Source organism: Schistocerca serialis, chromosome 6 (genome assembly GCF_023864345.2).
Source record: "Schistocerca serialis cubense isolate TAMUIC-IGC-003099 chromosome 6, iqSchSeri2.2, whole genome shotgun sequence".
Lineage (NCBI taxonomy): Eukaryota > Metazoa > Arthropoda > Insecta > Orthoptera > Acrididae > Schistocerca > Schistocerca serialis.
This window is the reverse complement of record NC_064643.1, coordinates 376598008-376623130: the sequence shown is the minus strand read 5'-3', so window position 1 is coordinate 376623130 and position 25123 is coordinate 376598008. Positions and strand designations below refer to the sequence as shown.

General features: G+C 43.7%; 2 protein-coding genes across 5 annotated transcripts in view; one reads left to right on the top strand and one right to left on the bottom strand.

Annotated features, from left to right (window-relative positions):
* Positions 1-25123, bottom strand: part of LOC126485168 (unconventional myosin-Ie-like) — a 416688-nt gene that overhangs the window by 229863 nt on the left and 161702 nt on the right. The window lies entirely within an intron of this gene.
* The window catches only part of LOC126485169 (uncharacterized), a 57868-nt gene continuing 56385 nt past the window's right edge, over positions 23641-25123 (top strand). The window contains exon 1 of the mRNA XM_050108849.1: positions 23641-23740. Within this exon, the coding sequence (XP_049964806.1) occupies positions 23712-23740 (29 nt within the window). The 5' untranslated portion in view covers positions 23641-23711. The remainder of the gene's footprint in view (positions 23741-25123) is intronic.

The following is a 25123-nucleotide window of genomic DNA, read 5'->3' as shown; positions in this document are numbered from 1 at the left end:
AATTTTCTTTTATCTCGTCTATCGTTGCAAATCTTCGTGCTTTCAATGGGGTTTTCAACTTTGGAAATAAAAACATTCAACTTTGGAAATAAAAACAAAGTCCGCAAGGGCCAGGTCTGGAGAGTACGGAGGATGAGGCAACACAGTGGTTGCGTTTTTTGTGTATTAGTCACGCACCAACAGGGGTGAATGTGCGGAAGCGTTATCGTGATGCAAGAGCCACGAATTGTCTCGCCACGTTTCAGGCTGTTTCTTTCTCACACGTTCTCGCAGGCATCGCAAAACGTCCCGATAGTTTGTCCCTGTGGCACGAATTCATGATGAACTAATCCTTCAAAGTCAAAGAATTTATGATGAACTAATCCTTCAAGGTCAAAGAAAACTATCAGCATGGCTTTGACATTTTTCCTGACTTGATGAGCTTTTCTTGGTCTCTGAGAACCTTTCCCGACCCACTGTGAAGATAGAACCTTGGTCTCAACATCATAACCCACGTCTCATCACCATTTATGATTCTCTTAAGGAACATCACGTTCTCATTTGCGCGATCCAAAAGCTCTTCACAGACTGCGAAGCGAAGGTCTTTCTGATCTTGACTCATAAGCTGTGGGACGAAGTTATCGGCAACACAGTGCATTTCAAGATGCTGTGTCAGATTTTCATGAAATAATCCAGATGAACTGTTACATTCTTCTGCAATCTCTCGGACCGTCAGCCTTATAGACACACACAATTTCGTTGATGCTCCTGACAAAAGCGTCGTCGGTAGACACTGAAGGGCGTCCTGAACGAGTGTCACCCTTAACTTCCGTCCGGCCATTTTTAACCCCTGAACCATTCGTAATACCGAGTACGGCTCAAGCAAAAAAATGGTTCAAATGGCTCTGAGCACAATGGGACTTAACATCTATGGTCATCAGTCCTCTGGAACTAAGAATTACTTAAACCAAACTAACCTAAGGACAGCACACAACACCCAGACGGCTCAAGCACTCATCATCGAAGGCTCCCTGCATCATTTATTGTGTCCCTGTAAAGGTATTTTTGAGTTCCACGCAAAATTCAATGCAAACGCGCTGCTCCTCTAACCCTACCATCACGAAATTCGCAAACTGTGCAATGCAACGCTCTACTCAATACAGCAATGAACAATAACTAACAAACTTACAACAATGAAACTTCCGGCAGTTATAAACACAGGCGTGTGCAAGGATGCTAATATAACATTCGCGCGAAATTAGGAATGTTTCGGAATTTTTTGAACAGATCTTGTATAATGATACTGACTATATGACGATGGCGATTGCGGTGATGACGTAGAACTACAGTCGCAAAGCTGCGACGTCAGTCAGGTCTGGTGATTGTGTGCATCTCCGCACGCTGCATTTGTTATGAGGAGCATAGTATACGAGTATACTGGGATGACAAAAGTCATGTGATTGTGATACGCACATACACATACGGCGGTAGTATTGTGTACACAAGAAATAAAAAGGCAGTGAGCTGCCATTTGCACTCAGGTGATACATGTGCAAAGGTGTCAGACGTGATTATAGCCGTACGTCGGGGATTAACAGAACTGTGCGCGGAATGGTAGCTGGAGCTAGATGCAGCGGACATTCCATTTCGGAAATCGTTAGGGAATTCGATATTCCGAAATCCACAGTGTAAAGAGGGTGCCGAGAATACCAAATTTCAGGCATTACTTCTCACCACGGTCAACGCATGGGCGATGGCCTTCAGCTGACAAGCGACAGCAGCGGCGTTTGCATAGAGTTGTCAGTGCTAACAGACAAGCAACACTGCATGAAATAACAGCATAAATCAATGTGGGACGTACAACGAACGTGTCTGTCAGGACAGTGCGGCGAAATTTTGCGTTAATGGGCTTTGGCAGCAGACGACCGACGCGAGTGCCTTTGCTAACAGCTCGCAACCGCACACAGCGCCTTTCCTGGGATCGTGACCGTATTGGTTAAACCCTAGACGACTTGAAAACTGTGGGTCGGTCAGATGAGTCCGACTTTCAATTGATGAGAAGTGATGGTAGGGTTCGGGTGTGGTGCAGACCCCACGAAACCAAGTTGTCAACGAAACACTATGCAAGCTGATGGTGGCTCCATAATGGGTGAGAGCTGTGTTTACATGGAGTGGACTGGGCTCCCTGGCTGTTCGGCTACTTGGAGATCATTTGCAGCCATTCATTGATTTCGTGTTCCCAAACAACGATGGAATTTTTATGTATGACAATTAGCCATGTCACCGGACCACAACTGTTCGCGATTGGTTTAAACAACGTTTTGGACAATTCGAGCGAAAGATTTGGCCACCCAGATCGCCCTACGTGAATCCCATCGAACATTTATGGAACATAATCGACAGGGCAGTTTGCGCACAACATCCTCAATCGGTAACACTTCCGCAATTATAAACGGCTATTGAGACAGCAATATTTCTACAATAGGCTTCCAATGACTTGTTGAGTCCATGCCATGTCGAGTCGCTGCACTATTCCGGGTAAAAGAAGGTCCGACACGTTTAGGAAGTATCCCACGACTTTTGTCACCTCAGTGTAGTTACTCTATACATTATCTCACTTCGACATACGGCGAAGGTATTCAACAACCCAACAAGACGGTTAACTCTGCAGATGCGCTGCGTATCGCTTAGACAGCTATTTGCTATGTGGCCTTTCCCACGCTCCGGCGTGCTGTGTGGTCAGATTCCTGGCGGCATAACTGAGCTCAACAGGCCGACACTGGTATGTGTCAACGCGCACACGCACAATTGCTGTCTTCAGTCTGCAGCGCTTGGTGACTCACCTCCTGTCCTAAATTTCCCGCCTGTCATGCTGACAGTAGAATGTTTATTTCTGTTTAGGAATGCAGTCCCAGACAAGTAGGATCAGTCCACAGACCTTGTATAAAATCGAAGTTGATACTAAGTGAAGGACCACGTTCTGCTGCCAGACGACAAAAATCTGGATGACAGCCTCAGTCGAGATAACGATCTCTCTACTGCCTAACACTACTGTCTCCCAGAAACCTGCCAGGAAGCAGTAAAATCACAAAAAAATCAGTATAACCTTTTTTTTTTTTTTTTTTTTTTTGCTTGTTACCAAGCGACTTGACACGGTGGTGAAAATGCTTACAGTCTGGAGAAATTTTAGCTCCCTGTGCGCTCATCTTGCTTTAGGTTTCTCGGGATTTTTTCTACATCTCTTCTATGGAGATTCCTTCCCGCATTCTTGCTCTCCATATACAGTTCAATTCTTTGTGGACTCATAAGCTGCCACTGGCTGCTTCACATCCTGATGCAACCATTCAGTTCCTTGTTTTCCATGCTGCTAATAACTCTATCTGGAACACACGCCATATTATTTTACAGTGAAATTTGACACATCACATCCTAGCGCGGTAATGTAGCCGTTGGTTCTAGAACTAGCCGCACAGGAAACTGGTATAAGAAGCGAACACATATTTTTATGTTTCTTTCGTCCGGATTCGTACTCCTTTATATCTGCAACTATCTTGCTGTGAACAGAACAGTTCCCTCGAGCTTAAAAATCCTTAGCGTCGGCTTAACACTCTACAAACCTTTTTAATGTCAAAGGACAACATTACTACGAGGGCTGTTCAATAAAGAATTATAATTTTTTATGGTCATAGTTTCTCGCGCTAAAATTTAATCTTATGATATTCTGTTAGCTTAATGTGCAACAAACACTCCGTAGTAGTTTCATTGTTGGGACTCCTGGTTCCCGTCTGTGGGGCCTATACAATGTTACAGAAGGCCTGTGGAGTGTCTGTTCTTCCCTACTGTACAGCTCGAAGGTGGTTTAAAATGTTTAAAGATGGAAGACAATCAATTTCAAAGGAAGGTGGACTCGGTGCTCCAGTTACTGCTCTTAACGAAAAATAAAACATCACCACTGCTGCTGTCATTCTGAGAAAGGATCGACGAATCACCTTAAGATCACTTTCTGAAACACTGAACATTCCTTAAGATCACTTTCTGAAACACTGAACATTTCATTAAGTGCCACCCACACGTTGGTGGCAGGAAAATTACACTTGACACGTGTTTGTGAGCGATGGGTTCCAAGACTGTTGATTCCCGAACAAAAGGATATTCGCGAGCAGGTCTGCATGCATTAAAGTTGATGTTAGACGAAGATCCGGAGTTTCTTTCAAATGTAATCACTGCTGATAAAGCTTTGCTATATCATTTTGGTCACGAGAGCAAACAGCAAAGCTCACTGTGGAAATCTCCAACATCAACCACCAAAAAAGCAAAAGTGGTCGCTTCTGTTGGGATGTGATCATCTCATTATTTGATATTCATGGAATGGTTTATCAGCATGTTGTACCTGCACACACATCAGTAACTGGACAATACTAAAGGGAAGTCCAGAAAACATTGCCAGACCATATCAGGCGCAAAAGACAACATTTCCGTGAAGCTGGCTGGATGCTGCACGACGATAGTACGCGGCCGCATATTGCCAATGTTGTTGCTAGAATACCTTGCAAAAATCAACGTGAAGTGCATCCCTCACTCTCTCTATAGTCCGGATTTAGCCCCATGTGACTCTTTTCTATTCCCTAACACGAAGAAACGCATTCGTGGGAGGCATTATGAATCATCAGAAGCAGTGGTGAAGGCTGCGGAGGCGATTCTGAAGGATCCCTCAAAAAATGCTTTCCAGCATGTATTTCAAGACTGACAGAAACGCTGGGACAAGTGCATCGCATTCATGGGAGACTACTTTGAGAAGGACCATCAAAATTGTGAGGATGAGTAAAGGTATGTTGTCAAAAACTTATGATCATTCTTTATTGAACAGCCCTCATAATTTCAGAGCCATTCTAAAATGTTCCAGACATCACTTGAGTGGCAAAACGCTTTAATCTTGGTTCAAGTGACATAACTGACATGGTTGGTTGATTTGGGGCGAGGGGATCAGAAATGCATCTAAGCACTATGAGGCTTAACATCTAAGGTCACCAGTCCCCTACCCTCGGAACTACTTAAACCTAAGTAACCTAAGGACATCACACAGCCATGCCTTAGGCAGGATTCGAACCTGCGACCGTAGCAGCAGCGCGGGTCGGTACTGTAGCGCCTAGAACCGCTCGGTCACAGCGGCCGGCTGAGGGGACCAGACAGCGAGGCATAACTGACATGTTCGCGGCTTAATGCGAATGTCAGAAACAACGCCACAGATTTCTTTACCCAACCTCATTAAAACTGAGTCATTCTTCTGACAAATTTGCGCCATATCACCACCTATGAGGCGAAATACGATACTGTTTTGTCTCAACCGGCCGGAGTGGATGAGCGGTTCTAGGAGCTACAGTCTGGAACCGCGCGACCGCTGCGGTCGCAAGTTCGAATCCTGCCTCGGGCATGGATGTGTGTGATGTCCTTAGGTTAGTTAGGTTTAAGTAGTTCTAAGTTCTAGGGGACTGATGACCTCAGAAGTTAAGTCCCACAGTGCTCAGAGCCATTTCTTTGTTTTATCTCAGACCACTGAAGTTGGCAATCCACTATCTGCTGTGTAATTTAATTAATTTGTAGATTTGTTCTGCAGACGTAACCTTTCTCTAATTTTTCCACAACTTCTGAGTTAACATTGTTAATACTCTATTAAAGTGTATTCACATACACACTGCATTACTGTTGACGAAGCACTGGTGTGCAAGACTTGAGGGCGAAAGCTATCATCGCATTATGTGTCACTGGCAAGTAACATATCTCGGTGAAACTTTAACCATACAAAGAAAGAATTGCTGCAGTATAATACCGACGATAACTGAAAGAAATACGAAATGAGACGTACAAAAATGACACTTTTGATAAGAAACAATAACGGCACTGACGCCACTACGATTTATGATGGTACCCTGGACGTTACAAAAGGCGGGACGCGATTCTTAACACGGTGCGAAATCACCACAGACGACACGGATACTCTGCAACGTGTTCCTATGCTGACCACATGGCTGGCAAGGGGTTCTTGTGGTAGCACTTTTGATTCCTCCACCAGCATGATTGAGAACTGCTGAATGGTCGATGGTGCATGTGGACGTGCTATAACGTGTCTCCCCAAAGCACCCCAAACGTGCTCGGTGGATTTTAATCCGGGCAACGGAGAGGCCAGTCCATTCGAAGAATACCCTCTTCTTCCAAGAGTTCCTCCACCGACGTAGTTCGACACAGTGGCGCATTGTCATCCATAGAAATACCCCCTCAAAAGACATACATGGGAAAGGAGCGCACTATCACAAAGCGTAGACTGGTGAGAGGTGACTGTACCGTTTTGGAAGATTTGAGGTCAGTACACGCATGCAACATTATGGCTTCCAACACCGTGCGACCTAGACAACCAAAACGATCATTTTCGACAATGTTACTGGATGCATTACGTATTCCCACATCTCGGCATATCATGGTACAACCAGACTCACTACTCAGACCGATTATCCTGTCTCAGAGGAGAGCACGCGACCGCAGTCCTCGTTCGTTCAGTTCCTACGTCGTGGCACCATCGCAAATCTCTGAACACGGTACGCTCACAGGTCAACCTTATTGTGACGCTGTACTCCTTCCGTATGTGCGTCTCTCGAGTATTCGCCCGGGACTTCATTTTTATGGATGACAATACACGACTGAGTCGAAGTGCGTCGGTGGAGTAGTTCTTTGAACGAGAGGATATTCAGCGAATGGACTGGACTGCCCGTACCCACAATTTCAATCTTATCTAGCACATGTCGGATGCGTTGGGGTCCGCAGCTCGTGGTCGTGCGGTAGCGTTCTCGCTTCCCGCGCCGGGGTTCCCGGGTTCGATTCCCGGCGGGGTCAGGGATTTTCTCTGCCTCGTGATGACTGGGTGTTGTGTGATGTCCTTAGGTTAGTTAGGTTTAAGTAGTTCTAAGTTCTAGGGGACTGATGACCATAGATATTAAGTCCCATAGTGCTCAGAGCCATTTGAACCATTTCATGCGTTAGGGACACGTATTGCAGCACCTCCACGTGCACCAACGACGATTCACCGGTTGTCAAAACGCTGCTGGAGGAATAGAACTCCTTACCAACCTCGTCGACAACATGGGAGCGCGTTGCATAGCATGCACTGATGTCCGTGGTGATCACGAACCGTATTAAGAATCACGTCCCGCCTTTTGTAATGTCCAGGGTACCATCATAAATCGCAGTGACTCCAGTGTTATGACTATCTTTTAATAAAAGTGTCATTTCTATTCGTGTGATTACGTATTTATTTCAGTTACCATCAGTTTCATAATGTGCAATTTTTGTGTGTGTTGTCGAAGTTTCAACGATCTATGTTACTTGGCAGTGGCACATCACGTGAAAGTTACTTTTGTCCTTAAGTCTAGCACACCAGTGTGTTTTCACTTAAGACAAGATGGCGGAACATTTGAATGTTTCGTAAACAGTGATGCAGTGCGTGTTCGCGAGTACAGTTTCACAGGGTCGTGACAACGAGGAAACCACTAGACAAACTGTGTGTGGTGTTATCACATAAATCTGATTGCATCACTTACTCTAGGGTCGTAACATCTAGTGTAACAGTCGTAGAAGAGAGATTAGTGTTTAACGTCCTGCCGACGCCGGCTGCTATCGGGGAACAAATTCGGTAGTGTCCTTTTTTTAGGCGAACCATCCTGGCCTTATCTTAAGCGATTTAGGAAAATCACAAGAAAACTTCATGTGGGTGGCAGAACGGGGATTTGAATCATCGTCCTCCAGAACGCGAGTCCAGTGTCTAACCACTGTGTCGCCTCGATCGGCGACACAGACAAAAGCGTTGATGGTTAATCTGAGCATTTACTCCCGATCAAGTTCAGTCCAGCCACAGTCGGTATCAATGAAATTAATAATTATCGGAATACGAAGAGGATTTCAATACGAAGGAGACAACATAGCGGTGGGCTGAGCAGAGATGAAGGTTTCGAATACGCGAACACGATAGTCTCTCAAATGCACTCGCGTCATATTTTCGCCAAACTAGCGAGGTTGGGTAAGAGAGGTTCACGTACACGGTAAGCAAGACCTCCGCCGTTTCCCGCTTGCAACACCCGCTTCCTGACACAGGCCCCCGATGAAGTCGCCGGAAACGCCAGCTTTATGCATGCGGCCGACAGGCGTATCCGCTTACTTTCACACAGGACACAGAGGCCGCCGTCCAGTGTGGGAAGCTCAAGACGGCGGCCGTATCAATACGAGACAAGTGCTAAGGCAGTAGTCGGGACAATGAGGTTGTGGGCGGCAGGAAAAGACTTTTACCGGCGGCGACCGGCTCTCCTCTGTATTGCCCGCCTTCCGCGGAAGCACCGCAGGAAGTGCTCACCGTTTCTCCGAGCGGGCGGTGCTCCCCACGCGGCTCTTCCCTGCGTTTGGCTCCGCCGACAACCAGAGGCGCGGAACTAATGTGCACTAAGTGTCTTTATAAGAGGGCGACTCGTAAATTAACATCCGATTCACGAGTAAAAAAAGAAAGAACAGGAGGTACCCAAACGAAAGCGAACGAATTTTTTGGTGCACATAGCTTTTGTAATACCGAATTTTGCCGGTAGGAGGGCGTAGAGCGAGCATTCCAGAGTCAGCCGAGTGCCAATGGTGAAGGAGGTTAGGACCAGCGTCAGCAGAGTTTATAGTAACAACTGTTGTGCGTGACAGTCGTTTCCCAATGACTGACTTTCGTTAACAGCGTACGGCGGTGAAATTCTGTTTTTTGCTTGGAAAAAGAAGAACAGAAACCTCTGAAATGTTAGAACCGGGGAAACAAGTGTTTGGGTGGTTTTCTCGTTTCAAAAATACTGAAATGACAACTGATGACAAATGTCGTTCTGGTCGTCCTCCTACGACCCGAACACATGAGATTGTTGAAAATATTCTTGCAATTATCACCGAAGATCAACGAAGGACCACTGAAGAAATGGTGGAGGGCTTGAGAGTTCAATGCACAAAAACAAGGTCACGTGGAAGCATGATGTGGTTTGAAAGAAGAGTCCCGAGAAGATCCAAACTTTTTTAAAAAATTTTCACTCGTGACGAAACTTGGTGCTTACGAACCTGAATCAAAGCAGCAATCAAGCCAGTGGAAGTTCATCTTGCTCCAAGAAAGCTCACCAGGTGAAATTAAACAAAACAATGCTGGCTTGTTTTTTCGATGTGAGAGAAGCCGTCCAGAGTCTGTTCCGCAGGGTCAGAAGTTAACCAGGCTTTCTACTTGGAAGTTCTGAAAAACTGCACAACGTTGTGCGGCGGGAGCGGCGTGAATCGTGGTGGCTGGGTGACTAGTTATTCCATCATGACAATGCCCCTGCTCATACAGCCTCCAGCCCTGTCGGTACGCCCAAAATGGTATCTCCCCCCCCCCCCTCTCCCCAACCTCCCAATACTCATCCGAACTTGCCCCGTGAGACTTTTTTTTCTTTCCTAGAATGAAGAGCGACATGAAACGAAAGCGTTTTGCTGATTTTCTGAGGTGTAGAAAAAATGACTGAGTGCTGTCAAGAATTACAAAAGTTGAATTTAAACAATGTTTTGAAAAATGGAATACAAGATTAGACCAGTGTATTAGTGCATGTGAAGAGTACTTTGAAAAGGATTGAAGGTTTGTGCTTAAAATGTGGATACAGCTGTACATACATGTTGTCATTACTTGTCCACCCAGTCGCCTCCCAAATGCAAGGAAGTGTAGTGCCGTGATACCAACCTTCTAAATCCTTCATTAAAGAATTGTGCCGCCTGGTGCTTCAGCCAACCGCTGACAGCATCATTGAGTTCGTCGCCGGACGTGAAGCGTTGAGTAGCCAGAGAGGGGTTCATCTTGGGGAAGAAATGGAAGTCGCTCGTTGCCAAGTCCGGACTATAGGAAAAATCATCCAGCCAAAAAAGTCTTGATTTTCTCCCCTTCGTTCGATTCGCAGAATGGGGTCACGCCTTGTAAAGCAGGATGATTCCTTCGTTAATAATCCCACACCTTTTAGTTCTGGACTGACCTCAGGAGTTTCCTACGAGTCTCTCAATAAACCTCTGATGCAGTATTCTAAAGCGTACTCTCATGAAATTCGATGTCAAAATTCAGTCGCAGTTTGGCAGCGTCTGAATTTTACGGGCTTATTGGGAAAATGAATGAGCATCCACTATTTGGACTGTTACTTAGTTTCACAGTTCACGTATTGCACCCATGCCTCGTCCCCAGTCACGACTCTATTCATTACCTTCCTTCCCTATTCATAGTAAAGAACAAGGACTATTAAATGGTCGAACCCATTCTTTCTATGGCCATCAGTTCGAGAAATGTCAAGGTCGAATCCATTCTTTCAGGTTCTGACCGAACTCCATCCTCTTGCTGCCCAAAGTCGGAGTAAGTTAGTAGCTTGGGCGGCCGATCGCATTTTCACAACACTTGCCACGCTAAGATAGTGACAATGCAGCGAGGGACAGAGACAGTGGAATTTAAATAACCAGTTCTGTTAGTAAAAATACTCATCTTTTTGTTGCTCTTCTTTGTTGTATAGTAATGGGCCGTTGTGCGTTTCCTTTCTATGGTTTACCTTTCCATAATAGTCTAGAGGATCATCGGATTAATGTTTCAATAATATACGTAACATGAATTCTGCAGAATTACACATATATTTCCAGTCATTTCACTTCACAACACAAATCAATGGAACACACATAACTCGTTCTCCATCCTCGCACTTCAAACGTGGACCGTGAGGTCTGGGGCGCATTGTCACGGTTCGCGCAGCTCTTCCCGTCGGAGGTTCGAGTCTTCTCTCAGGCGCGCGCGTGCGCGTGTGCGTGCGCGCGTGTGTGTGTGTGTGTGTGTGTGTGTGTGTGTGTGTGTGTGTGTGTGTGTGTGTTGTCCTTAGCGGAAGTTATTTTAAGTAGTGTGTAAGCCTAGGGACCGATGACGTCAGCAGGTTGGTCACATAGTCCTTACTACAATTATTTTTTTCAAACTTATACAACCAACTGCACAGAACAACAAAGATTTACCTCTAACAACATGTAAGAAAGAAATTACTAACATTTATCGACCTATTTATACAAAACAATCTTTGGAGCATACATTTCATTTCATAATTAAAATACAATTAATCGTCTATCTTTTTTGAGAAGTCCATAGTCATGGTTGTAATTACATTAAGTATTTATAAATGTGGACATTTAAACATTTTTGCACAGATATGCAGTAGTGGATTTTTGGTTTTTATGTTTTCGGTGCGATATCGTACACTTCTTATGACCCAAGATCGTTTAGTACATCTATATCACTATAATCAGTTTTATTACGACGTCTGTGAACATCAGTTAGACATTTTGGTACACACCATTCACTTACGGTTAGCTAACATCTCAGTGACAGTGTTGTCCTTGAAATCTGAGACACGTGTTCAGAAAATTCGGTAAATGTGAATCCACGTCTCGTATATACATTTTCTTCGACATGTTCCAAAAATTCATGTATCACATTTGAATGCCTTTGTCGACCACTTACATCATGCACATCTGTGCGACCAGCTTTGAATTTCCTGCTCTCATCACACAATTACTCATAATTATTACTTATAATTATTTTATACGTGACATGCCAGTTTAAATGTTTTATTTCTGATGAAGACACTCTTAGAAGCGGCCAAAACCTAGATCAAAGAGACTTCATTTTTTGCGACCGAGGGCTGTAATTGCTTTAATTTTACGTTATAACGGTTGCTCACAACGCACCCATGTTCAAAATTTTAATAGACCAATGATTGCAAGACTACTGAGAGAGCTAACGTAGCTCTTTTATACGAGACCATTTTCGTAAGCAAGTTGTGTCGTTTGCTCGCCAGACATGCCAACATCCGGTGGAGAGCGTTGCACTCAAAAATCACGTTAAGGAACACATTCCGCGTGATATACCACATACTGTCTGAGCGTCCACCAGCCACACTGGAATACACATCTGGCACGATTCACACTGAGAAACCTATCCTGAACCAGGATGACTTAAGGGCATTACAAAAATTACTGGAACAAACTTATTTTGAAAAGCAGTACCTAGTAAGCAACACATTCTAAACAATGAAGGACTTCTCAGATAACACAAAATATTATCCTCATTCTGAGCTCCAAGTCCTACAAATTGTGGAGGGATACCCATTCAATATTTTACGCAAGCAAACGGGAAGTTTGGTACACAAAATGAAAACCACGCATAGTCGTCAAGGTCCCAATGTCAGTGATAGTGTGCATAGTTTTACACTAAGAAATTATGTATGTAGTAATCGACCATGAGAAACAAATGAACAATGTAGCTTCAGCTTTTTCGTTAATTGAATAGTTTTTTGCAAGAATTTATAGAGAAAACATTACTGTACACTAGGGACAAAACGAATGAGATTGCACTGTTTTAAATAGTTTATCACTGTATGGACGCATGCTCGAATTTAAATTCGGTCATCCTAATTTAGATTTTCTGTGATTAAAGCAAATTATTTCCGGCTCTCTGCGTTCGGTCTCTTACATGCGGCGGAATTATTCTGAGTAGAAAGCCGTGCGCAGCAGAGCATTAAACAAAATCCGCTACTTCATTATGAGGCTCGCCAAACGCGGAAGAGACCGGCCATCTCACATGCATAACGTCATGAATGCAGCGCAGTCAAACTGCCACAACGATAAGGCGACGGGAGATATGATATCGTAGAATTCTACGAAACTAAAAAATTTTTGGGGGAAGTTCCCTGCAAACAAAAGAAGTTACACTTCAAGTACATATTACCGATACATTCTTGCTTGGCATAAAACTGTAGATTACACACAAGCAGCTTGTGTAAAAGGAATCTGTGCACCCAAAATGAGCTTGATGTCGGTACAATACGACCTAACATAAACGTACAAGCACTATGGAAATAAACTCCACTATCAAGTTACCAGAGGGTGTTCAAAGACAAGGTGCTTAGTGTTCTGACAGTTGAATCATTTTGAGAATGTAGAGAAAGAAATGCAAATTTCTAGATTTCCCCAATTCTTCTTCTCAAACCAATTCTCTTAAATCATATTTACTGTTTCACCCCTTCAACCCACTTTGCTGAAGATTTCACAGCATTCCTCCTCGGAAAAATTGTTCCGACACGCTTGATCACCAGCGATCGCCACTTAAGAAAATTCGAAACAGTGGTGAGAGAGAGTTTTAAAGGCACCTGAAAAAATCTGCGGAGGAGGGGATTAATGTTTAACGTCCCGTCGACAAAGAGGTCATTATAGACGGAGAACAAGCTCAGATTAGGGAAGTTTGGGGAAGGAAATTGGCCGTGCCCTTTCAAATGCACCATCCTGGCATTTGCCTGAAACAATTTAGGGAAATTGCGGAAAATCTGTATCAGGATGGCCGGAAGCGGGTTTGAACCGTCGTCCTCCCGAATGCGAGTCCAGTGCACTAACCACTGCACCACCTCGTTCGGTGAAAGGATCCGAGCTGTTACGATGAACACGGAAGTTGGTTGGTTGGTTGGTTTTGGGGAAGGAGACCAGACAGCGAGGTCATCGGTCTCATCGTATTAGGGAAGGACGGGGAAGGAAGTCCGCCGTGCCCTTTGAAAGGAACCATCCCGGCATTTGCCTGCAGCGATTTAGCGAAATCACGGAAAACCTAAATCAGGATGGCCGGACGCGGGATTGAACATAGACGTGTACTGATTAGATATTTCTCATAACACGTTTGTGTTTGATAGCCTATAAAACAAATGCGTTGCCGTCGTTGAACGAGATTTTACGCCGCTTTCTTCCGGATCCTTTCGAAAAGCTTATGAGGGCATAATCCAGTACATCAAATTAAGAAACTATTTTACCTTCTTCAAATTGAAGCAACACTAACAGCTTTGCTTTGGCTTATGACTTTTAACTGCACTAGTTCTTCTCTCTTTTTACCTACCTTGAGACTAAATCATGGATCCCATATGATGCCAGTCGTATGTAACTCTCAGTCGACATTAAGGAACATCCGGCTGAATAGCTTTAGCCTGGACCCATTTATCACACATGACAATGTATCAAGTTTCATATTCCAAAAATCGTGAAAAAAAGGGAAAACGAAAGGGAACACAAAAGGAGCAAACACTCGAATGTCATTGTTCCGCGTAAGTGAAGCGACAGTAAATCTGCCAAAAAACTGAATGCTGTTTGAACAATGTAGTGCATTACTATGCTTACTCCTAATTGAGGGACTGTGCTCTTCCTTTCTACGACCTGAAAAATGATAGTAAGTGGAAAACAGCTTCTCTTATTCCATTTAACCTGACAAAAAGGAAATCGTGTTTGCATTACAATTCTGTCGACATCTCAGTTAATAAGGACTAGAATTATGCTGTGGCCTTGTTAAGGGATCATCCGTGTATTCGCCTCGAGTGATTTAGTTAAACCAGGAGAGCCTTTATGAGGAGAGGGCCATTGGCTCTGTCAAGTAAAATTAACAATTAAGTTTTTACAATGGCAGGGAAAAAGAAACTGTCACTTGTGCCTCCCAAGCCGCTACCTTTATTATGAGGCTAGTTATCTGAAGCCCAAACCCAGGAAGACCCTCGTGCCCACCTTTCACTTGCTGAGCAAAAAAGGGAGGGGCGGGGGGCAAGGAAACGCATATATACAGAATGACGAAGAGCTATGCAAACACCAAAATAGCAAGCAGTGAAGCTGGACAGTTCTCTGCCGCACAGTGCAATACCAGTAACTGAAAGGGAAAAATAGTGCAAGCGCTATCATGAGAAATATGAAAGGTTCAACTAGACGAGACCATCCTGCTGTTTCAAGTACAACGGAACTGTGTTTCGCAGTCACAGGGTAAGCATTTTCTCATACAAAGTGAATGGAGTAGGCTCTGTATGAAGCGACTATAATGGTACGAAGATGTAAGACCACGCTATACCATCAGGTCTGGGACGGCACCAGCTAGCTTTAAGCGCAGTGTAGCACCGGAGTGTGAGGAAGCTGCATATGAGACGTTCAGTTTCCTGAGTGTAACCACGCCATCACAATCTGCCACATGAAGGAAACGTAAGAGCTATTCCACTACTTATTAAGTTTTAAGAATGTCTTATCTCTGCGAGGAAGATAAAGGATGACCACGAATTTCATGTGCCGTCTATATAAAACATTCAACTGAGTAAGAATAACAACTTACACATTCAAACATATACAAGTAACCTAGTGGGGCTGCAAAGATAACAGGTGTGAAACAAAAGGACATTACCTTATCTGTCGCGAAAAGGGATAGAAATGTACAACTGAAGACCTAGTCGACGTGAAGGACAGTACAATACACACCCATCATTATTGTAATAATTTGTGTGGTGTCTTGAGACTCAAGGTACTAGGTACAAGCTGACTGGGCTCTCAACAGAACTATCGTAGAATTCGCCACAAGTCGATCAAAGAACATGCGGTAAATTTAATTAGAATGGCTCAAATAAGACTATGATTCCAGTTGTCTGCCACGTGGGGGGAATGGTTGTCAATAAACTGATATTGTACCTTCAAGGAAAAAACTACTTTGAAATGCATCCAAGTTGCGGGTAATCTTAAGAGCTCAATAAAAGTTTAGCACCATCCTCAAGACTTACATAATTAGTGCTTTTCCTACATCCACAAGGTTACTCTGCAAACCACACTTAAGTGCCTGGCAGAGGGTTTATCGAAACACCTTCACACTAATTGTCTATTATTCTACACTCGAACCGCGCGCGGAAAAAATAAACACCTATTTCTTTCCGAGCGAGCTCTGATTTCCCTTATATTATTATGACAATCGTTTCTCCCTATGTAGGTCGGCGCCAAGAAAATGTTTTCACAATCGGAGGTGAAAGTTAGTCATTGAAATTTCGTGAAAAGATCCCGCCGCAATGAAAAACGCCTTTATTTTAGTGATTTCCACTCCAAATCCTGTATCATGTCCCTGACACTCCCTCCCGTATTTCTCAATAATACAAAACGTGCTGCCCTTCTTTGAACTTCCTCGATGTACTCCGTTAATCCTGCCTGATAAGGATTTCACAACACCGCGCAGCACTACTCCAAAAGAGCACAGACAAGCGTAGTGTAGGCACTCTTTTAAGTAGATCTGTTGCATTTATAAGTGTTTTGCCAATAAAACGTAGTATTTGGTTCGCCTTCCCCATAACATTTTCTACCTGTTCTTTCAAATTTAAGTTGTTCGTAATTGTAATTCCTCTGCATTTAGTTGAACTTACGGCCTTTAGATTTGACCGATTAATTGTGTACCCTACGTTTAACGGATTCCTTTTAACACTCATGCGGATGACCTCAAACTTTTCATTATTTATAGTCAATTGCCAATATGCGTACCCACACATATTTAAATCGTTCTGCAATTGGTTTTGATCTTCTGACGACTTTACTAGACAAACGACAGCATCATCTACAAACAACCTAAGACGGCTGCTCGTACTGTCTCCTATATCGTTTATACAGATAAGGAACCTTTGAGAACGTCATAAATCATTTCTCTTTTACTCGGTGGCTTTCCACCAGTTTCTATTAACTATGACCTCTCGGAAAAGAAATCACGAATCCAGTCGCATAACTGAGACGATATTCCGCAGGCGCGCTATTTGATTACATGCCGCCTGTGAGGTACACAGTCAAAAGCCTTCCGGAAATCCAGAAATACGGAATCAATTTGAAATCCCTTGTCGATAGCACTCAACACTTCATGTGAGTAAAGAGCTAGTTATGTTTTATAACAAAGATGTTTTCTAAATCCGTGTTGACTATGTGTAAACAGTCCGTTCTCTTCGAGGTAATTCATAATGTTCGAACACAATAAATGTTCCAAAATCCAACGGCATATCGACGTTAATGATATGGGCCTGTAATTTAGTGGATTACTCCTATTGCCTTTTTTGAATATTGGTATGACATGTGCAACCTTCCTGTGTTTGGGTATGGGTCATTCGTCGAGAGAGCGGTTGTATATGATTGTTCAGTGTGGAGCTATTGCATCGGCATACTCCGAAAGGAACCTAACTGGTATACTACAATTTGGCAACGTCTTTCTCAATAATTTAATACCTACCTGGGTAATGGAGATAAAGGTAAACATGTGTTCTCTGAGGAGTTCACTAGAGCTCGCTGTGTCTCCAATCGTGAACTGGGCAATGCAGTTTGTCGACATGCCTCATAAGGTCATTTCAGGCTTAGACTGTGTGCACAGTATCACTTTAGTCAAGAGAGCTTATCAGCACCGTATGTTGCCCGCCGAACTTCTTACACCACATCGACGTCATCCTAACATTCAGGATCCCTACTACAAATTATGCGTACGTACCCTGAGTGGAAAACAAAAGAATTGAACCCTGCCTGTTTGCAGGATACCGGGAGTGCTGTGTCTACCAAAGCAGCTCGCAGTCGTCTCCACATGATCAACTGGATGTCTAGACGTCCATTATGAGCAATAGTAAACATCTCCCAACACCATGGTTCGCTGAGAAGGCGGGCTAGGGACACTTTGAATGGAACTTGGATCAATTGTGTCAGGTTCGCTCCACCGACAAGTACAGGGTTTGACGATATTGAAATTCGGACATTAGCCGCCATCGGGCATTGAAATAAATTCAATGTCGACAACATAAAATTTATGCCGGATTTGGTCTCGAACTCGGATTTCCCGCTTTACGCGAGCGTTCGCCTTAATCGCTTCGGCTACCCGAGCAAGCTTCATGTCCGACCCAAATTCTCGAACTTGTCGTACACTACATAAACTGAGGTAACAAAGTCATAGGATAGTGATATGCACATATATAAATGGCGATAGTATCGCGTACACAACGCAGAAAAGGGCATTGCCTTGACGGAAATAGGCCATATGTACTCACGTGATTCACATTAAATAGTTTCACGCGTGATTATGGCCGTACGACGGGAATTATCAGACTTTGAACACGGTATGGTGGAGCTAGACGCATGGCCCATTTCATTTTGGAGATGGTAAGGGAATTCAAAATTCCCAGATCCACGAGTGTGCCGAGGACACCAAATTTCAGGTATTACCTCTCACTGCGGACAACGCAGTGGCCGATGGCCTTCACTTAACGGCCCAGAGCAGCGGCGTTTGCGTACAGCTGTAAGTGCTGACAGACAAACAGCACTATGTGAAACAAGCGCAAAAATGAATGTGGGATGGACGATGATCGAATGCATTAGGGAAGTGCGGTGGAATTTGGCTTTAATGAGATATGACAGCAGACGACAAACGCGAGTGCCTTTGCTAACAACCCAACATCGCCTGTACCATCCCTCATGGGCTGGTCACCATACCGGTTGGACCCTAGACGACTGACAAGCCGCTGCCTGGTCAGATGAGTCCCGATTTCAGTTGGTAACAGCTGATGGTAGGGTTCTAGCGTGGCCCAGATCCCATGAAGCCATGGAGCAAATTTGTCAATAAGGTACTGCGGAAACTGGTGGTGGCTCCATAACCGTATTGGTTGAGTTTACATCGAATGGACTGGGTTCTCTGGTCCAACTGAACCGATGATTGACTAGAAATGGTTACGTTCGGCTACTTGGAGACCACTTGCAGTAATTCACGGACTTCATCTTCCCAAACAACGATGTCATGTCACCGGTCTACAATTTGAAGTATTTGCACCCCCCCCCCCCCCCCAATACATTTATGAGAAATAATCGAGGTGTCAAATCGTGCACAAAATCCTGCAACGGAATATTTCTGCAGTACTTCCAACGACTTGTTGAGTCCATGCCACGTCGAGATGCTGGACATGTCCGAAAGAAAAGATAATACACATATAAAAATACTAGTACAGGATTCGTCTGACGCCCCGAGCCGTACCGAAGCGATATTACGCTCCTGACATCTCTCTCTCTCGCGCGCGCGCTCCGGAAATTACCTATCTGCTTTTTTTTCTGTCCTACACTATTTTGTAAAGCACGTTGAATGAAAATGAAACATTACTGAAAAGTAATAGTTAATAATCTATACTGAAGTAAAATACTGCACACAACAAATATCAGTGTTGTAAATATATTACAAATTGCGTACACTATCTAAAAAAAAAAAGGAATATGAAAACTATCTTATTGATTATGATAGTTGCTGTACATTGGTATTACTACGATCTATAATGAGCAACATTTTATTTGCTCCTTAGATATTATAAGAGTTCATAAATTATTAATTTGAAATAAAAGAAAGAAGTTTGAGAAAATGTTTCTTTTACGTTCTTTACACGATGATTCAACTCAAGTAAACAGAATGTAACTGTCTGCAGGCACAACGAGTAACAACTCACGCACTATTATTTATCAGCCACAGCATGCTGCTGCTTTTTTCCTCCCAAAGCATAGCAGATTGTTTCAAAGGAGACTTGAGAACACGAACACCCATGGGGGGAGGAAGAAAATCTATCCCTCCACTTTTTTAGCTCGATTCCTCCACATTGGCGTCTCGCTCCAGTACTGAGTCAGCAGAAATCGCAAAAAACTAGAAGCCTTCAGTCAAATAGTATATTTGCTTCAGCACGCGCTCGCCGACCTCAGAAATCATACAATACCGTAGCGAAGCAGCAGCAAGAACTCTATTGTTGAACCTGAGTGAATTGTGTAGGCGGTAGCTGAGAGAACCAAGCGCACTGTTTCTATATACACCATGCTGTCGATAGACGTCTGTTCGCTAGTACTGTATTCGTTTCTTTATAATGCTACTTGCACCAAATGACACCGTAGAAAAGACGTCGTAATAACAGCGTGCACTTATAAAGTTGTGGGCTAAAGGAAGGGCTTTCGTCTCAATAGGCACAAGAGGGAAACAAGAGGCGAAGGCGAAGGTAACTCACGTACGTCTCTCTGTTAATTGAAGAGTGGAAATGTAAAAGTTCTAAATGCCATTTGTCCTCAAAACGCGTTTCAGCGTTACTGTGTTTTCATATTCTGTTGCGTAGCCGTCGACATGTTCAAAGTGTCGAATAATCGAGAAAATATTTCAAACACTTAATACTAGATGGTGGTTGGTCTTTGTAGCAAGCAGTGCGTCAAGATCTTCTTTCAGCCTGGGACGGTTTGAAGGGATAACACAGAAATTATTGGTGAGTGGGCACAGGTATCTGATACGTTACAGAGATCCTGCAATTTCAGAGAAACGAAGAAAGGTAAACAAGATCTCTATTCCGCAAGATTTACACAAAATTGTAGGCTCACATAAAGCTATGAACCCATTCCATGTGATTCCAATGCGTATAACTGACTACTTTGATTTTAATGACGCTGTTGGAACACTGTCACCAACGCAGGCGTGTACAGGAAGACCTGTTCACGATGTTAGCATTTCTTTTGCAACAGCAGACGGAATTTTAAGTGAACTTTGCAGCATCTGATCCCCAAGAATTGTGTAGGGGGCAGAAGTCAGTTCTGCTTTTTTAATTGAATATGAATTTGTTATTCTCTAGCAAAAAATTTAATAGACAAGAGGAACAATTTTTGTTGTTTACAGTTCTACTAGTTATAGAACCACCGCAGTATTTTTGTATTTGCAGAACAACAAATAAAATGTGGTGCCTCAGAATTAACAGCAACTGAAACGAAAATTTTCTTTTTGACGTTTAGAACGAGTCAGCTGCCAAGCATGAAACTTAGAATGTTTTTAATAAATTATCTATTTTCTAATTTCTCTCTTTTTTGCAGTGACGAAGTGAGCAATATAATTGGCTGGTATCAGAATAGCTGCCCAGTTTTTTTTTTCTTTGGATACAAATAAATTACGTACAAAAAGAGTGACCGATTGCAAGACGACTCACCACTGTGCAACAAAGAGTTGCCGAAAAACAAGTATACACATACTAGTTTATTTTGCAAACGGATATCTTATTACAGGTAACTGAAGGAAACGATAAAAGTACCGGTACGCAGAAAATAAAATCAGATTAAGACCTCCTTTGGTCAGATACAGATGCCACTTAGACCTCCTCACTGGAATGTTCCGAAGAATCTGCAGTGTCACTGCCACTGCCATCTTGCTTTTTCCCCACAGCACATCGTCTTCATTCCCATCTAATGCATTTCTTACAAAGCACTTCTTAAAGCCAATACAACTGATGCACTGGATGTGCATGTCCAAGCAGTCTGGATCCCTTCCACACTCATGTCCGCAGCTCGCGTCTAGTGGCTAGCGTTGCTGCCACTGGATCACGGGGTCCTGGGTTCGATTCCTGGCCGGATTGGAGATCTTCTCTGCCCGAGGACTGGGTGCTTGTGTTATCATCATCATCATCATCATCATCATCATCATCACCACAATCAGATATGCTGAAGGCTTCATTAACTTCCCATTAGGGGTCAGGGCTCGACAACCTTGAAGTAACCTATGGCTGTACCCTGTTTCAGATGTCTTTAAATGGCTAACTCATCACTACATCTAAACTTGTGGCTGCGACGTCATGCCTCCTGGAATGGCGGCAAGATCTGTGTTTCATTTCAGGATTCTGCCTTCCTTGCTGCTTTCAGAAGCCCTTTAAAATCATCAAGGCTCAACATCCTGCCATTCTTTAGAAGAGTATCTGAACTTCTGCTCCAGACAGTAAACAGCCCATCTATAACCAACTCATTGGTCATCCAGACTTTTTCGTTGCAACGAAATATGACGCCAGGCGGCAGCTGTTTTTTGGCATTGTTTTACAGTGGATGATGATATAGGATCGCGTCTTTCCTCCATTGGTAAACACAACTTCACGATGATTCGCGATTTCTCACTGCCCGCAGTGCGGACCAGAACACGTTTGGCGCCTTTCTCTTCAGATATACAGGATGGCATGTCGAAGTAAATAGGTGTCTTGTCAACGTTTCCGATTTCCCTTACGAGGTAAGCATATTCCTTTCACAGTCTTATTACGTGTCGCTGCTACTCGACCAACTTCTCCACATACGATGCTGTAAGAAGCTAAGCGTCACCCTAGTACACCAAGCAGACCTCGCTTTAAATTGAACACCACATTCCTGTGCTAATTTTACGTGCTTTATTTAGTATGACATCCTCCATAATGTTATACTTTGTTTTTCTCGCGCACAAACGTCACTACTTCCTTGTCAATATTTTCGAAACGTCCGCTCTGTGCGCCACTGAAAACTTTCCTAGTCCACTTCGCATTTTTCGGACGTTGTTTATCCTTTTTGCTACCTCCGAACACTGCATTCCGTGACTCCATACTTCCTCAATGCGGTAAATTTGTTGTTTCTGCATCTCGAACGAGCATGACTCCGAAATTTGCTTCACAGTAACGCCTGATCCTGGTGATAAATTCGATGTTGAAACCCGTTGTTCATCATTACAATCAATCACACACTTTACTACGCAGTTTAGAAGTGGGATCTCTAAAGCCAAACAATAGCTGATAAAAAATTGCCGCAGTAAACACTTCCTGTTATCAGACAACAATGCTCAAAGTATAAGCGTAAGTTCAAGGTTAAAGAGGTCGTCATGGCAGAGAGTAGAGTTACGGTGTAACGGGAGCTCGAGGTTCTATTCCATAAAGAAAAGAAAAACTGCATATCATATGCCGCAAATGCAACACGACCCTCTAACATCTGGGCAAGAAATTTCGGTTAAATACGTCTTGGATTCGGAGATACAGAGCACACTGTTTTTTGATTCTACTAACAAATTTGAGATTTGACATTTAGAACGTCTGACATTTCCATTCTTCAGTTGTTAAACTGAGTCTCTTTCTCTCTTTTTTTCGGTCAGTGTGTGCGGCCTTACGTGCCTGCGCCCTTGGCGGGAGCCTTTCTCGCCACCACGTCGGTACGGTCCTGGATGTATGTGATGACTATGTTACGCTATCATTGTGCAAGCGATAGTACATTTTGTATGCTGTAGATAACAATATGATTGTAAATATGAAAAAAATACAATAACGACAACAACGCAGACCGTGAGCAGTCGTGGGGCGGAAAGATGAGAAGGGAAGGCCGGTCGCTGTGGCCTAGCGGTTCTAGGCGCTTCAGTCCGGAACCGCGCTGCTGCTACGGTCGCAGGTTCGAATCCTGCCTCGGGCATGGATGTGTATGATGTCCTTAGGTTAGTTAGGTTTAAGTAGTTCTAAGTTCTAGGGAGCTGATGACCTCAGATGTTAAGTCCCATAGTGCTTAGAGCCATTTGAGCCCATTTGAGAAGGGAAGGCCTGTTTCCCTGGTCCCCGGCTCACTTCCGCAAGCATTGTTCTGTGTTGTGTACCGTACTGTACCTCCAAGGAAGGGACAGTTATGCTGCGAAAACCAAGCTGCAGGGGAAATTACTTCGACTGATTTTAAAACTGAAGCGTTAGGCAGCTATGCGTCTGACTTGTGTCTGGTGATAACGCCGTGGTGGGGTAGAGACGACAGTGAAGGCCAACCTTACCCGTGATGTGCCTCGCACCCCAACCACGGAGCGGGCAGTTAAGTGAAACATTGCGAGCAGCGAAAGAAATGGAGTGCGGCAGTAGTGGGGAGGCGGTGGGAGTGGCGGTGGGGGGGGGGGGGGGTGGAAGGGGGGAGTGACGGTCGGCGGCCGAACCAGCTGGTCCTGAGGGCTGCGCCGTCAGTCGGGCACGCGACCTCGCACAACGCAAAGCGGCGCGCTCACCCACGCAAACACGGCCAGCTCCTCCGCTACCCCGCCCATCATGTCCGTCAGCTGTTGCCGCGTACACAGGTAAACACGACGAGATGCACGCGCACACACCTACAGTTGCTCACCACACTTTTTCGCGATACATCAGGAATTTACTACATTTTGTAACGCTCCTCTGGAAGACTTTGGACTTGTGCGTCACTGCTCAGTGTCGTTAGAAAGCGGAAAGGGGTGGGTTACCAAACGGGCCGGTAACCAACACCGTCAGCACTTAGGGATATTGACGAAAAAGTATAGTAAGATGCACACATACAGCAGCGCTTGAAGATTCTTCGGTCAGGCAGCAACCAATGATTCGGTGCCTCATTACAATGTAGTGGAAGTTTCAGTAGTTTCTTAGGATGAAAAGCTAACACTTCTATCACGCAATGACTACATCAATAAAAGATTCATATTACGTTGAGGCAAAATCCGCGTATCCACCTAGCAAAAATATATATAGATTCTATGCTATTCTTTTTACAACACGCTACAAGTTTCTAGGGTAAAAAGTTGTCAGTGGAACATAAGGAGTTATCCCAGAAACACTTTTAGACTAAAGTTATTTTATTGTATTTTTCTGTCTCAGGACGAAAAAAATATCATGGCCAGGTTCGACGCGGTAATCATCAAATAACATTTTTAAAAATAAAAGTAAAATAACAGAAAACTGAATTACAAATGAAACTAAGTTATAAACACGACAGGCATCTGACGACGTTACACATCTGTGCTCAGATAGCTGGAACTGGAAACTGCGGTTAATTACATAACAGTATACGGTTCGTAACTCTTGAATCCCAAATATATGTTCACACTTTAGGCACCTGTCCTGGCCTGTTCAGCTGACAAATCGAGTCACTACGTATTGTATTCTAGTGCTTACGGTTGTGTACAGAACTCAGTTTTATTTGTAATTTACTTTCATAGTATTTTGCTTCCCACTTTTTTCCTTCTTTTTAAACTGGTCATCTTATGAAGATTTACTAAGAAATTGAAACCGGTCATATCATCACCTCCATCAACAGAGGCTGAGAAATACAATAACTTCTTTTTTTAATCGGTCAGTGGTTTCCACCGTGCCTGTCTAGTCTATGTAACTTTTAGTTCGTTTTTAAACTTTCTTATGGGAGTGTATTATACCGACAACTATCTGCTCAGCGTTCCCCACTACTGACGGAAGTAGTTTATTGAACGGCAGCAGAGACGAATGTCATTAATATGCATGCTTTTAAACAGTGATTTCAACTTCGTACTGAGTGCTTGCCCAAAAGTTCTCAAACTGAGTATCATAAATATTTGCCAACATGTTATGTTGCCATATTAACTTTTTCGTTAAGATAACACTAACTTAATAATGACGTGGGTCAGTACCACAGAAATTTGCATCTGAAGTAGAACTGACTGCATTAGACAGGTTATCGG